Source organism: Macaca mulatta, chromosome 13 (genome assembly GCF_049350105.2).
Source record: "Macaca mulatta isolate MMU2019108-1 chromosome 13, T2T-MMU8v2.0, whole genome shotgun sequence".
Lineage (NCBI taxonomy): Eukaryota > Metazoa > Chordata > Mammalia > Primates > Cercopithecidae > Macaca > Macaca mulatta.
Window position 1 is genome coordinate 9,559,395 of NC_133418.1, and position 15,721 is coordinate 9,575,115.

At 49.6% G+C, this 15,721-nt stretch overlaps 1 protein-coding gene across 1 annotated transcript in view; it reads right to left on the reverse strand.

The window, feature by feature from the left end:
* Nucleotides 1-15,721, reverse strand: part of RFX8 (regulatory factor X8) — a 76,582-nt gene that overhangs the window by 6,854 nt on the left and 54,007 nt on the right. Inside the window, exons 8-13 of the mRNA XM_015112972.3 lie at nucleotides 14,860-14,973; nucleotides 13,539-13,689; nucleotides 10,805-10,863; nucleotides 8,876-9,032; nucleotides 6,284-6,378; nucleotides 1,798-1,912 (exon numbers count right to left, since the gene is read on the reverse strand). Coding sequence (XP_014968458.2) covers nucleotides 1,798-1,912; nucleotides 6,284-6,378; nucleotides 8,876-9,032; nucleotides 10,805-10,863; nucleotides 13,539-13,689; nucleotides 14,860-14,973 — 691 coding nt within the window. The remainder of the gene's footprint in view (nucleotides 1-1,797; nucleotides 1,913-6,283; nucleotides 6,379-8,875; nucleotides 9,033-10,804; nucleotides 10,864-13,538; nucleotides 13,690-14,859; nucleotides 14,974-15,721) is intronic.

A 15,721-nucleotide genomic window follows, 5' to 3' on the forward strand; every position in this document is an offset into this window, starting at 1 on the left:
TTTCAAAAGCCCTTCACAAGTTTTTCCCTGAGTAGTGTTCTATTCCTCCACGGATCTGGGCGAGGGGTAACTGCCCCCGTGGAAGGCATGACCTTGCCTGAAGTGAGCTGGACATCGTCTGGCCTATTTAACCTTGGAAAATCATAGTCCGAGTCTGGAAACCATTGTTCAAACTACTGGTGTGAATACATTGATTTCATATGGAGGTACAGAGAAGGTAGACTGGGAAAAGTAACAACTACAGACTAGATTTCTTTTCTTTTTTTGAGACAGAGTCTGGCTCTGTTGCCCAGGCTGGAGTGCAGTGGCACAATCTCAGCTCACTGCAACCTCTGCCGCCCCGGCTCAATCAATTCTCCCACCCCAGTCTCCCAAGTAGCTGGGACTATTGGGCCACCACATCTGGCTAATTTTTGTATTTTTTTTTTTTCTGTAGTGACAGCGTTTCACCATATTGCCCAGGCTGGACTTAAACTCCCAGGCTCAAGAGATCTGCGTGCCTCAGTCTCCCAAAGTGCTGGGATTACAGATGTGAGCTACCACACCCAGCTCGGGGCTAGCTTTCTTTCCGTGATGCAGGTGAGCTCTGCTCTCTCTCTGCTCTGGAAGAGCATGAGCATATAGCAGAGTCAGTTTGGACTTCATTGAAAGGCAGAGTCCCACTATAAGTGAGTGTCACCTATATGGCAGCTGACAGCAGCAGCCCTCAGGAGCTCCAAGGTGTCTGCAAAGCTGGTCTAGAATAGGGCTTGCTTTCTCTTCCTTCTTGCTGCGAGAGCATCCGGCAGCTCTCTGTGAAGGGATCACTTGCCATAACTACTGTGCAAACTCACAGGAGTGGAGACTTTATCTTTCCACCGTATGCCCGGTGCCCAGGAAGGTGCTTGGGAAGCAAGAAATACCTTTTGAAGGAATGATCCATTCCATGAAGCTGGTGAGCTAAGTAGTGAACTTCCCTTCCTACAACCTTTTTTTTTTTTTCCTTTTTTCTTTTTTTTTTTTTTTTGAGGTGGAGTTTTGCTGTTGTTGCCCAGGCTGGGGTGCAATGGTGTGATTTCAGCTCACCACAACTTCTGCCTCCCAGGTTCAAGTGATTCTCCTGCCTCAAGCTCCCGAGTTGCTGGGATTACAGGCATTCGCCACCACACCCGGCTAATTTTTGTATTTTTGGTAGAGACAGGGTTTTACCATGTTGGTCAGCCTGGTCTCGAACTCCTGACCTCAGGTGATCCACCTGCCTCAACCTCCCAAATTGCTGGGATTACAGGTGTGAGCCACAGCACCCAGCCCCTACAACCCTTTTTATAAGGCAACTGCATCAAAGATGCAACCTTCCCCAACAGAAGACGACCAGTAATTTGATCAGGAAGTTTGCAAAATGCACATTACTTCACTCTTTCTACCATCTGCATACAATGGCAACTTAATCATTATTCCTGAGAGTTAAGTATGAGGGCTTCAAAGAACCCATTTTGTCCTTCATCTCAGTTGTCTCTCTCAGTGCTTTCCTCAAAATGTCACACAGCTCATAATTCAAGAACCAGGAGAAGCTTCCTGTGTGTCTAACGATGATGAAACAGGAAGGAAAAGCATGGTCCATCTGTTTGACAGGCTCACACTGACACTAAAAAGAAAAATTACTATCGTGTTGTATGGTTTGCTGTGTCTATGTTATATTTCACATAAAAAGGTTAAAAGAAGATGGCTGGATTCTACATAGCAATATGCAAAATACTTACACCATAACGACATTTTTAAAAGGTAGAACACAAAATATTTTCTTATTCTCTGACTTACCAAAACTGTCTCTGTGGCAGAGGGTCATGGCTTTGCTCACGGCAGTGAGAAGAAGGTTCCATCTCAGCTGGAAGCCGGCGGCCAATTTGATAAACTCTTCTTTGCTTCTGCTGGGCTATTAAGTTTTTGTGAGAAAAAAGGCTGCAGTTTGTGATAAAATCAAGAAGCATAGTATGTTTTCAAAGGCACACATTTGTCATGCACATGCAGTTTTAAAGAGCCAAAGAAGAGGAAGATGAAATAACAAGAGTGGGAACTGAGGCAGCACGGCCCATGTCTGGTCTTTCTCTGTCTTCCATGGACATGGCTCCAGGGCACAGCCCTTTGAAGTTGGTGGAGAGAAGGAGGGAGGTAGGAAATTGGCTTACTTTTTCTCTTAAAATCACCATGCAAAAAAAATTTTTTTTTTTTAAGACATGGTCTTTCTGTTCCCCAGGCTGAAGTGCAGTGGCACAATCTTGGCCCACTGAAGCCTCGAACTCCTGGGTTTAAGCGATCCTCCCCCCTCAGCCTCCTGAGTAGCTGGGACTACAGGCATGCATCACTGCGCATGACTAATTTAATTTTGGGGGGGAGGGGGGTAGAGATAAGGGTCTCACTGTGTTGCTCAAGCTGGTCTTAACTTCTGGGCTTAAGTGATCTTCCTGCCTCAGCCTCCCAAAGGCACCGGGGTTAGAAGCATAAACCATCATGCCCAGCACCACACAGTTTTTAAAAAGAGGTCACTTGTGATATGTGACACAGAAACAAACACCGTAGGGACAGCCTCACTGAAGTCCACTTGGGAATGGCCATCAAGAGGGGCAGGAGCTGTTTTATCTTTGCACTTCTGCATGTCAAATCTGGCTATGGAAAAGAGGCACATAATCCCATAATAATGAAAAGCAGTGGTGCTCATTTGGAAAAGCTGGTCGTCACGCTTGCGGTGTAAGCAAGCTCCAAACTGGAAAGTCTCAGCCCCTGCACCCAGTGGAACCAAGGTCATCTGACAGCCTCACTGGCACTAAACTGTGTACCAGTAAGATGCCGCTGCATGCAGACTAAGAGATTCCCTCTACCCAGACGGAGAGTGGCCTTGGACCACACTTGAAGCCATCTGTAAGCCCTGAGTCATGGACTTCAAATGCATCTGTTGATAGGCATGCTCCAAGCCTCTTTTCATCCTCAGTCACATGCCTGTGGACCCACCACAGCTCCACCACATGTCTTTGAGGAAGAAATGGAGAGCCTGGCTAGAAATGCCCTTTCTTGTCATCGCTTCTTTTCCCTCTGCCCCAGCGAAACCCTTGGCACACCAGAAGGTGGCCCTGAGTTTCGGGGAACGTGAGGTCCTTTCGGTAGCAGCCTCCTCCTCAGTGCTCCTCACCATCTGAGATGGACTCTTGGGAGGAGCCCCTCCCATCGGTGTTCAGCAGAGGGTTTTATGTTGAAGGGACAATGAGAGTACAAAAGCACAGGGATCCTGCTGGGTGCTGTGGCTCACGCCGGTAATCCCGGCACTTTGAGAGGTAGAGGCAGGTGGATCATTTGAGGTCAGGCATTCGAGACCAGCCTGGCCAACATGGCAAAACCCCATCTCTACTAAAAATACAAAAATTAGCTGAGCGAGGTGGCACACACCTGTAATCCCAGCTACTCTGGAGGCTGAGGCAGGAGAATCGCTTGGACCTGGAAGGCGGAGGTTGCAGTGAGCCGAGATTGCACTGCTGCACTCCAGCCTGGGTGACAGAGCGAGACTCCGTCTCAATTAAAAAAACAAAAACAAAAACCCACAGGGATACTTCCTAAAAGCACTGAGGGATGCAGCTCTGAGTGACCAGGGCTCTCTCTGCACAAATGTTTGAAAGTCAGCCATAAACACCATTGAGCGTTCTTCCCGTCACCTCCACAGTATGGCACTTTCTGTCCCCCAACATGGAAGCTCCTCCAGGGCCCGAACTGCCCTCTGCTCGCTGACTGCCAGATGCTAACTGAAGCCATGGGGCATCTCTGACAAGCCCAAGGGTGTGCGTCTTAACAGTCTGAGCATTTGATTGACAATAATCTGGTTTGTAAAAATCAGCTAAGCTCTTTTACAAAAACAAGACCTTCAAAGGCACGCAGTAACAAAAACACCATTTTTCTAATGTGCCTCTTTTGTGAAGGCGGAAGGCACAATGATGGAGACCTGGGAAACACACAGGTCTCTGTGGTTTATGATGTAGGATGGCAGGGTTGGTGGTGATGATCTCAGTGGGTCCGTCTGATTAAAGCTGGAGGCTGAGTTCTAGTTTCCACTTAAGGAACAGACAATGGACAACTCCTGTCTAGGACAATGTATAATATAAGCCTTCAGCTAGCAAATGAATAAATGTCTCAGTAGCCATCCAGCTCTGGACATGGGCACTGATGTTACAAATAAGCTTTGCCTAAGGTCAACAGGAGGAATAAAAACCATACAGAATCTGGGATAATTATTTTCAAGAAGCAAATGAGCCCAGACACCTGCCAGGGGTTGGAACTGGCTTTCTAGTTCCTTCCTGAGGATTTTTCTGATTCATATCTAGGTTTAAGACCCCAAAGTCCCCAGCAGTCTTCTTGGTCTCAGTTATTATTTCTCCTCTTTCTTCTGAACTGAGAGTTCAGGGACACAGACAAGGTCAGGCAGGTGGCACAAGGGAGTGGCCACAACATGGCCAGAAGCTTAAAGAGAAAGCCCAGAGCTACGCTCCCAGCCCCAGGCCCTCGGAGTCTTTGTTCTCTCCACCAGTGTGGACCGCTCCTTCCTTCCTAGGTAAGCTCACTCCTGCTCTTGAATGCCCAGTCCCCCTCTCTCAGCTTATTTTAATCCTACACATGCTTTGTATCCCAGTTTTAAGTCCCACCTTCTCTTCAAGGCCTTTCCCAACCACTTCAGCCTTGGCAAGTACAAAGACTCGACAGGTGGGGCCTGGGCTGCCTTGTTTCCCTCTAGGGTTTTTTGTTTGTTTGTTTGTTTTGCGACAGAGTCTTGCTCTGCCACCCAGGCTTGAGTGCAGTGGTGCGATCTTGCCTCACTGCAACCTCTGGCTCCCAGGTTCAAGTGATTCTCATGCCTCAGCCTCCCGAGTAGCTGGGACTACAGGTGCGTGCCACCACGCTCAGCTAATTTTTTGTATTTTTTTTTTTTTTTAGTAGAGATGGGGTTTCACCAGGTTAGCCAGGATGGTCTTGAATCTCCTGACCTCATGATCTGCCTGCCTTGGCCTCCCAAAGTGCTGGGATTACAGGTGTGAGCCACCATGCCTGACCGGACGCTCGGAGTCTTTTGTTGCCCAGGCTGGAGTCCAGTGGCTCTCAGCTCACTGCAACCTCTGCCTCTGGGCTTCAATTAATTCTCCTCCTCAGCCTCCCGAGTAGCTGGGATTACAGGTGTGCACCACCACGCCCAGCTAATTTTTGTATTTTTAGTAGAGACAGGGTTTCACCATGTTGGCCAGGCTAGTCTTGAACTCCTGACCTCATGTGATCATCCCACCTTGGCCTCCCGAAGTGCTGGGATTACAGGCGTGAGCCACCGCCCGGCCTCCCTCTAGGTTTTAACCCACAGCCCCTAGCTCTCCCCACCTGCCCTGGGCCCATGGAGTGAGGGGCCGTGTCCTCTCTCAAGGCATTCTCAGCTCTCCACAGGTGACTGACCCCGCGGAGGATGATGAAAATCAAGCCCAGGATCCCACTGAAGCAACTCCCAAGAGCTGCTGGCCGGAAGGACCAAACCCGCCCATATTGACAACCAAACCATCTTTGGGCTTTTGAAATCAAGCCGGACACTTTACTGGAACGTGTCTGCAAAACATGCAGACAAGCGCTATTCTCCCCCTAAAACAGACAAAACCCCTCCTCTTGTTCCACAATCCCATTGCTGCAATACACACCTGTACACACAGTCACCCACACCCACTTACACACATGCTCACACAGTCACACACATGCTCACCTGTACACACACTCATCCATGCATGCTCAAACACCCACACACATACTGCACACGCTCATGCACACCCACTCACCGGTACACCATGCTCACCACACCCACATACACACATGCTCACACACTGATACGCTCACCAAACCCACATACACACATGCTCACACACTGATACGCTCACCACACCCACATACACACACGCTCACACACTGATACACACGCTCACCACACCCACATACACACACGCTCACACACTGATACACACGCTCACCACACCCACATACACATATGCTCACCACACACTCCCACGCGCGCGCACACACACACACACATTGTGTGATGTGCTCCCCCCGGCCTCCATTCTTCGCCTGCTAGAGTTGGAGACCATCCCCTGCCCTCACACCCAGGCCAGCCTTGACACATTTCCAGCCAGAGCCTAAGAAACCTCTTTCCCATCCCCTAGGCAATGGGCACTCATTTATCTAGAATGGTCAACACACTTTCTTTTTTTTTTTTTTTTTTTAAGTCACAGCTTCCTACCTGGAACACAAATGCTTGGAGATGTGAAGACAGACAGCTGAGGAATACACTGAGATCTGTTGATGTTCCCAGCAAAGAAACTAAGTTTCTTAAACCTACAAAGACACAAAATAAACAAAAGATTGCATGCAGCAGAGCGGAATTTCTCTGTAGGTATTTGTGTACTGGGTAACCTGGGAGCATCACTGAACAATAGCTCGGAGGGACTCCCCAGGGCCTCACGCTCATTGTGAACACAGAGGATGTCCTGAGGCTGGCTTTGTCACCTCTGCGGTCATCTATTCAGAATTACATGGACATAACTGTTGTGAGCCACCTCTGCCACTTGTTGAAACAGAAATATTTTGAAACCATAAGTACACCTTGCAATTATCCAGACCTTGTCTTCAGATGAGCTCACTGCACGATACAGACATGACCTCACCTATCCTTGCCATCTTCATAAAAGGGCTGGTTTATTAATGTCATTGAAGTGATGGCAGACATCAAAGCTGCTGAGAGAGGGTGAGTGCCTTGCCTGCGGTTATGCACTCAGTTAGGTGGAGCCTGGTGTGACGTCAGGTTCTGGGTCCTCCACCTGCACAGAGAGCACTGATAGGGAAAGAACAGCCTTTGGCCTTCCCAGCTTTTTGAGTGCTTGTGCATACCAAGCAGAGTTTGGGAAACTGAGTCGGTTGCAGCGGTCCCCCGAGGCTCGGTGGAGGTACTCTTGGACTTGGAACTGGAAGCATTTGCCTGCAGGTATCAGCAGTGGCTGGCAGTCTGCTATCTCCCTGCAGAACTCTGCATCTTCCTGGTGGGACTCACGAAGATGCCAGTGGGAGCACAGGAGCCCTGGCCAGACCAGCGGGCAGTCTGGAAGGCACCTGGAGAGGGGCTCTCATGCCCTCCTGGGACTCTCTGGGATCCAGCTGGGGGCAAGAGCAGGGTTTGGTTAGCCAGTGCATTGGGAGGGGGACCTTTTGGGTTCCTACTAATCAGAACTGCAGAATTACTAATCAGAATTAGTAATCCTAACAGCTCTGAAGCCTGCTGGATTCCGTGTTAACCTTTTAGTTGCTGGATTGGTGGGGGGAAAAAAAGTGCCCTATGGGAGGATCTGGGATTGGTGTCAGCCAGGGGACACTATTAAGGGACAGGACAGTGGAGGGGAGCAGGCAGAGGTCATTTACCAACAACTAGGGATGATATATTTTAGTATTTTAATAACTGGCACAACCCTACCATGGCCAGCCCTACTTCAAGGTGAAAGAAAGAGGATGGGCTAATTTACAGGTGGTGCTTTTGTGCACTCCTGAATTCTGTATGCCTCAAGTCACGAAACACTGAAGTGCTCCTGCGGGCCAGTGCAATGCTGGGTGGCCCCGGGTGAGAAGACACAGCGCCAGCCTGAAGGGGTTCATGGGAACTGAGCGGGCAGCTGTAGACACAGCTGAGAGTACTAGCAAGGAGTTATGCCCACAGAGGGAAAGGCCATTCGACTTACCTGGGGCATCCCGGCAGGAGTGTTTGGAGAGGGCACACACAGGGGAGCCTGGCACCCTCCCCGTAGCCATGATAGGAGGGCCTAGAGACACCCCTAATTCATAATCGGTAACCATGCTGCAGCTCCCTGCCTCCCAGGTCCTCCCTGAGTCTGGAGAGCTCCTCCTGCCACTAGGTTCACTCCCCAGGGACGCAACAACACACACCAGCCAGCAATGTGAGCTCTTTATGGCAGGGGGATTGTTTTCTTGAAAAACGACAATGATCAATAGCAAATGGCAAAAATATCCACCTGCTTCCTATCGCTTGTTTGGAAAGGAATGAAATATGGTAAAAGCACCATTGTTAAACTTCACATTGCAAGTAACAAGAGTGATGGGAGAATGTGGCAAGGCAGACATCTAGCTCAAGGCAATTTAGGCGTGATTGAGGAGACACAGGAGTCTGTGCGTGTACGACACAGATGCAGGAACTAAACTTTTCCCCCACAGGAGATATTCTGGAGATAAACACTGTCAAGCAGCAAGCACACTCATCTGGTCGTTTATTAACTCAACTAACAGGTATCAGCACTGCTGCCCTGTCTGGCCCTGGAGTAGGTCCTGGGAGCACAGGGACAGGGCATTCCCTGGGGTGTTCATCACCCCACTACAGGAAGAGAAGTGTGAGCAGCCAACTTAGAACATCAGAGTTATAAAGTTCTACCCCTATTAAGAAATTCATGGCCAGACGCGGTGACTCAAGCCTGTAATCCCAGCACTTCGGGAGGCTGAGACGGGCGGATCACGAGGTCAGGAGATCAAGACCATCCTGGCTAACACGGTGAAACCCCGTCTCTACTAAAAAATACAAAAAAACTAGCCGGGCGAGGTGGCGGGCGCCTGTAGTCCCAGCTACTCGGGAGGCTGAGGGAGGAGAATGGCGTGAACCCGGGAGGCGGAGTTTGCAGTGAGCTGAGATCCGGCCACTGCACTCCAGCCTGGGCGACAGAGTGAGACTCCGTCTCAAAAAAAAAAAAAAAAAGAAATTCATGAGTTAACGATGGCCATGCTAGCCCCAAACCTATGCCCGACACGCCAATAAAGCAAGTTGTAGAAGGAAGATTACATTTCATCTCTGGGTTGTTCTCCAGTTCATCTGCGTCACTCCGGTCACTTGCCAGGGCTTTCTTAGAAGTAGCCAAAGTGGCTTGATTGATGATGGCCTGCACATCTGACTTCAAAACGCCGACACGCCTCTTACTTTTCAACACCGTTCTCATAGTCTAAAGATAATGGGGAGGCATAACACTTAATTCAATCTTGTCATTTTACTTTTGCCTAACTCTTCCCCAGATTGCCAACATTTTTGTTGTGGGGGAGAAAGAAACATTGATGTGGGTATTACCCATTAAAAATGAATCTTAAACAATGAAAAGGTTAAAATTGCACACATTCTAGAACTGCCATTCTGGAAGAAGAAAGAACGCATCTCTAGGAAGACGCATTCGAGGCTGTCTGGCGCTGCTGCTGCTGCTTCTCTGCACCACACTCACCCCACGCCCGGATGACTCTAGCGAGGGAGCCCGGGGATTTAGCCTCTACAAGGAAGGCGTAGATAGACGCTGCAGTGATCCTGAGGGAACGGCTGTGGGATTCGGAAGCTGGCTGTCCCTTCCTCGTGGGAGCACTGGCCACGAGGAATTTGGCCTCTGGGAGGTGATATCCTCATCTGTCAAATGGGGACAATCTAGTCCCCAACACTGACTGCCTGGGATGCAGCTGGTGGTCCCCACAGCAGTCCTGGGAGAAGGCACGAGTTACCTCTCCCTTTTACAGAGAAGGACACTGAGGGTTCTTGGAGCGCGAAGTAACTTTCCTGAGGGGCAGTAAGTGGGAAGATAAGGCTCAGAGCAGGGACGGGCTTCAGAACCCACGCTTGCTGCTCTGGGTGGGTTGAGAGGAAGAGCACGCTGCCGGGTCATTTCCAGACCAACCGAGTCAGGACTGTGAGAGCCTTGCAGAACATGACTGGCTGTGACTGGCAGTGAGACACAACCCCACTGAGCTCAGAGTCTGGGGAGGGCTCTGCACTGGCAGGGTGGGGCCCCGCTCGGGGTCACAGAAGCCACAGCTGGGATCCTCCCAGTGGAGACTGATTTGGAGCAGAATGATGGTCCCCAGGCTGTGTCCCGATAGGGCACTCGCAGGACTTGGGAGAAGACTCCTGACGGCCCACGAGCCGGGTGCCAGCATCACAGAATCTTCTCTTCAGCCCTTCTCAACCTTTCTCTGCATCAACCCAGGACTGAAAAGGTCAGAGCTGAAGTAACTGGCGGCCTGGCCACACTGAGTTCACAGGGCCACACACACGGGTGGAGGGTATGTCTGTCTGTCTGTCACAGGCTCTGCTACGACGCCCTGTTACCTCTGACACTGGCACCTCTGTGGGGTCTCCCTCAGACTTTTTTTTTTTAATTTTTTTGAGATGGAGTCTAGTTCTGTTGTTCAGGCTGGAGTACAGTGGCACAATCTTAGCTCACCGCAACCTCCACTTCCCAGGTTCAAGAGATTCTCCTGCTTCAGCCTCCCGAGTAGCTGGGACTCCAGGCACGTGCCACCATGCCCAGCTAGTTTTTGTATTTTTTTTTTTTTTTTGATAGAGACAGGGTTTTGCCATGTTGGCCAAGCTGGTCTCGAACTCCTGACCTCAAGTAATCTGCCTGCTTCGGCCTCCCAAAGTGCTGGAATTACAGGTATGAGCCCTCCACACCAGGACATTGGGCATCTTTTAAATGTTGACCTGCTTTCCCTCCTGCCCAGAGAGAGCCAGGAGATTGGAGCTTTCCTGAGGATGGGCGGAAAGGGGGCAGGCTATTAGCTTTCAGTCACGGGGGCCCACCTGGACTCCTCTGCCAGTGGCCAGGCAAGGCCACCCTGCCTGCCCTCTGCCCTCCAGGTGGACAGAGCAACCACCCGCTCTTAACAGGGACTCAGAGCTTTCACCTCTTTTCAGGAAACCGCCTTGTTCCCTCCTATCTGCTTGGCTGAAACCTACCTTAGCCATGTTGGAAAGGTACGTCTTTCTTCTTAGTCTTTTGACAAATAGAGTAACTTCTGTTAAGAACAACACACATGGCCATTAATACGATAACTTCAAGTTCTCACGTGGGCAGTGGGGAAGAGAAGGCGCATGTTTGGGGTAGGAAGGCACAGCCGGCTAAACTGCAACTTCCCCACGCCCTGTCTGCTGGCCCTCTCTGAGTGGCTACGAGATCCTGGCAGGGGACACTTGGCTGAAATGTCCTCATGTGCCAGAAACATTAAGTAGCCCCAGCATCTGACATGAGTGCTACTATGATCTGAATGTCTGTGTCCCACACCCCCAATTTCATATGTTGAACCTCACCCCCATTGTGACGGTGTTAGGAAGTGGGGCCTTGGGGAGGCGATGAGGTCCTGAGTGTGGAGTTCCCATGAAGAGGATCAGGCGCCCCAGAGACACCCCTTGCCTCTTTCACTATGTGAAGACAATGCAAAAAAACAGCCGTCTCTGAACCAGTAAGCAGACTTTCCCCAGACACCCATCTGTGGGTGCCTTGATTTTGGACTTCCCAGCCTCCAGAACTACAGGCAATACATTTCTGTTGTTTATTTACTGCTACCTAGTTAGTGATATTTTACTACAGCAGCCAGACTGGACTAAGACAGGTACTCAGAGGAGTTTAGGGTTTTCACCCAGGAATCCTGAGCACCCCCAACTTTCTCATCCTACAGTGCTTTCCTTGGAAAATAATCAAAGGAAAGGAAAGGATGAAAAGGGAACACACAGAAACAGGTATTCTCCTCTTGAACGCATTCATTCATTTGACAAATATTTGGGAGAACATTCGTGCAGTGCTTGCTCAGTAGCTATTTGTTGGATGGCTGCTGAGCTGATGGATGCAAGAGGACAGCCCTTCTCTTCAAGGGGCTCGTGCTCCGGAGGGTGGTCACCAGATAAGAAAACACATCCCAAAAGCAGCCTAGGTGCTCCCATGTGATGTGAGAGCACAAGGAAGAAAGGGAGGCTGTTTGGAAGAAGGCATCCAGGAAAGCTTCACTGAGAAGGTGACATTTAATCTGGGTTTTGACGCGTAGGTAGGAGTTAGCCAGGAGAAATGGGGCAGGAGGCAGTCCAAGCATAGAAAATGGCAGGAATAAGGGCCTTTTCTGGGGACAGCCAGTCTAGTGTTGCTGAAGAGTACTGTTGGGTCATGGGAGTCCCTGGGGAGATGGAGACAGGGATGGGGCCAGAGGCCAAACTGTGAATGACTGCACAGCAGTGGAGGAGAGTGGGCCGTCTGGGCAGCGGAGGCCAGGGAAGGTTGGTCATTGATTAAGTGCTGTTTTAGAATGATCACTGGGGGTGCAGGAGAGTGTGGCTGGGGAGTGGGATGGAAGCAGGATGACCAACTAGGAAACTGCCGAAGGAGCCTAGAGAGTGAAGAGATAGAGGCTTGAATTCAGGCAGGTATTAAAGGAGCACAGGCAAACTGGAGCGAGGCTCTGCTCCCCACTCCTTGGACCCCTTTGCAGCAAGTCCCAGTGTCACCTTCTGCAACGTCCCTAAAATTTCCAAGTGGGGCAAACTGGATCAGGGTACTCAGCGTGAGTAGTGAACACACTGGGGGTGTGGGGCGGGGGCGAGGGTTGGTGGTGATTAGACACGGTCCTATGATACAGGCACTTTGAGAAGTCCCCTATCTGCACTACCTAGGAAACAACTGCAAAGGAAGCAAGACTCATAAAAACGTGGGGAAATAACTGGTGCCGGCTTGGTGAGAAAATGGCCCTGAGCTGGCCAAGGAGGGCGGGACCCCGTGGGGAGTTGGAGAGCTTCAGGCAATGATAGAAAAACTTCACAAAGGTGAGAGGGAGAAGGTGAGTATTTCCAGGACGATCTGACAGGGCATGGCAGGTGTGGGCTGGCCTTTGAAGGAACACGGAGTTGCAGGGGCACAAAGAGGGCAGATTGATAGAGAACTGGACCAGGTGACAGAGCAGTTCAGGCTCACGCTCGGAAGCCACTGCAGGCCTTGAACAGATAAATAGCCTGGTGGAAGCAGCATTCAGAGACTGCAGCCTGGCAGTCAGACCGAAGGGGAAAGCATTCTAGAATTAACTCAGCAGAGAGATGGTGCAATTCGGGTGTGAGACGTGAATGCCCTGGTGAATATCCCCACGTAGAACACCTTGACCTGGACTTTTGAGTCCATGTTAGTAATCACAAGAGAAATAGCTTAAAAGGGTGTGGCTGGATCAGCACAAAAATCCATCACCAGCACTAAAAGTCAGAAACCCTTAGCAGGCTGGGTCTTCCGGACTGTAGCTGAGTGCACGGGGTAGCAGCTAAAAGCTACCGCCCAGGGTGAAAGTCAGATGCTTCCTCTATGCTTACAGAATTTATTTTATTTATTTATTTATTTATTTATTTTAAAGACAGGGTCCTGCTCTGTCACCCAGGCTGGAGTGCAGTGACATGATCATAGCTCACTGCAGCCTTAACCTCCTGGGCTCAAGTGATCCTCCTGCCTCAGCCTTCTGAGTAGCTAGGACCGCAGGTGCGTGCCACCACACCCAGCTAATTTTTAAAACTTTTTTTGTAGAGACAGGATCTCACTATGTTGCCCAGGCTGGTCTCAAACTCCTGAGCTCAAGTGATCCTCCTGCCTCAGCCTTCCAAAGTGCTGAGATTACAGGCATGAGCCACTGCACCGGCCCAGAATTTATTTTTTTTCATTGAAACCTACCTTTGAGTTTGGAGATCTGCAAGAGGGCTGGAAAACCTTCCAGAGCATTAAGAAGCCACAGCTTAAGTTTCTTACTAAATAACCGCACAGATTTCAGGTACTGAATAGAAACATCTTCCAAGAAGTCATGAAGGAGAACATCCTCAATTCCCTACAACAAAAGTATCAAGACACTATGATTCTGCTGATGGTGCAGGTGTGACTGAAGCTCACACATGCCACAGGGACAGGGCGGGTCTCAACAAGTCTGAGAGTGGGTCCCCACCCCGTCTGACGGGGCAGCATCACGCAGCCTGGCCACTGCTTCCCATGCAGGATGTCAGACTGGTGCAGCCACAGTTGGAATTCTTTTCCTATATTTTTATTTATTTATTTGAGATGGAGTCTTGTTCTGTCACCAAGGCTGGAGTGCAGTGGTGCGATCTCGGCTCACTGCAACCTCCACCTCCCGGGTTCAAGCGATTCCCCTCCCTCAGCCTCCCAAGTAGCTGTAATTACAGGTGCACACCACCACACCTGGCTAATTTTTTTGTATTTTCAGTAGAGACAGGGTTTCACCATCTTGGCCAGGCTGGTCTCGAACTCCTGACCTCGTGATCCACCTGCCTCAGCCTCCCAAAGTGCTGGGATTACAGGCGTGAGCCACTGCTCCCGGCCTCAAGTATTTTTCAAAGATTGTTAAGTGATTCAAATACCTTTAAAAAACCACACAATGCCGGCCAGTACTAGGTGGGTCAAACCAAACATATTTAAGGGCTGAACCCAGCTCCCAGTTTTCAACCTTTGTGTTGAAAACTTAGAAGTACTAGATGATTTCCTTAAAAATACTAAAATAAAAGGTAAGGCTTGTGACTCGCCGAAGGAGAACACATTTTTAACCCAGAAAAGATACAGACCTGGCCCTGCAAATACAACCCTCCAAATACAATCACTTTAGAGACAGAGCTTCAACCAAAGCAAAGCAAAACAAAACAAAACAAAAACCCTGGCAGTTATGCATATTACAAAATTATTCCAATTATTCATTTTAAAATATCTTATTTTCCAGAAATTCCCAGAGAAAGAACTTCGACTCAATTCGGACTTCACTGGTATGGAACCAGAGGTCACTATGTGCATTGGCTTTTGGTTTCCATGAGGTAATTCACAAACGAAAACTGAGTGTCAGGCAGAGATCAAAGGGCTCCTGGTCCACACACCCCACTATTCACTCCTGAGAGGACCATGGGGACCGCAGAGAGGTGGAGCTGTGGGTCCAAACCCAGCATTTGCCGGCAATTTCTGCAGTGGATATACCCTAGAGACTCACGTGTCCTCCTACCTTGTACAGCTGGACGTCGTAACATTTAAAGAGCTGGCACACGTCAGGCAATGACATCAGCACGACTGTGTCTTGCTGCAGAGACTTCCAGAAGGAAGTAAGCAAGTCCTCCACCTGGGTAAGTAACAGAGCATATCGCCAAAACTCTTTTTCCACCTCGCAAGACTAACCCTCCCATAGATGCTTCCTTAGCCCCGGATGACAATGGGATGAATTTTGTTCCAGTGCATGTAAAGCTTTGCCTCTCAGCTTTTCCAAGCTGTATTTTGATAGAATTCTTTCCAACAACCCATCTGAAAGCATCTGCCAGTTGGATGGGATACTGTAGAACATTATTAATATTTTCTTGAAGGCAGTTTCTAGAAGGGAAGCTGTTTCTGACCACAAGGGGGCCCCAGCTGATTATACTAGGATGAGGACTGCGCCACAGGGCACAGCCGAGAGAGAACAAATGTTCATTGACTGACTGACTGACTGTCTCAATCATTTTTCAGCTCAGAGAGAGGTGTGATAGTACTTAATCTACGAGACCTCCTCCTTGCCATCAAGTTAGAAGTCGCCTAACGACTGTGGAAGGAAAAGGGGACTGGTGTGGTTTTACACAGGAGCCTTCTCTGAAGACTTATGTGGACAACTTCGTGGAGCATCAAAATGGCGGCTCCTCTTTTCTGTTTTTTCCTATCTTGACTTTTCAGTTTCCGTTCTTGAACCAGGTGACTGATTAGCTTTGCAGCCAATAGAGACTCTTGCCTGTTTGGGATTTCCACAGGCTCAGATACTGCAAGCCATCACAACCTTTTATCTCCCCTGGTCCTGGTGCTAGGACCTGCCAGTGACACTAGACAAGGCGCTGGCCCCATAC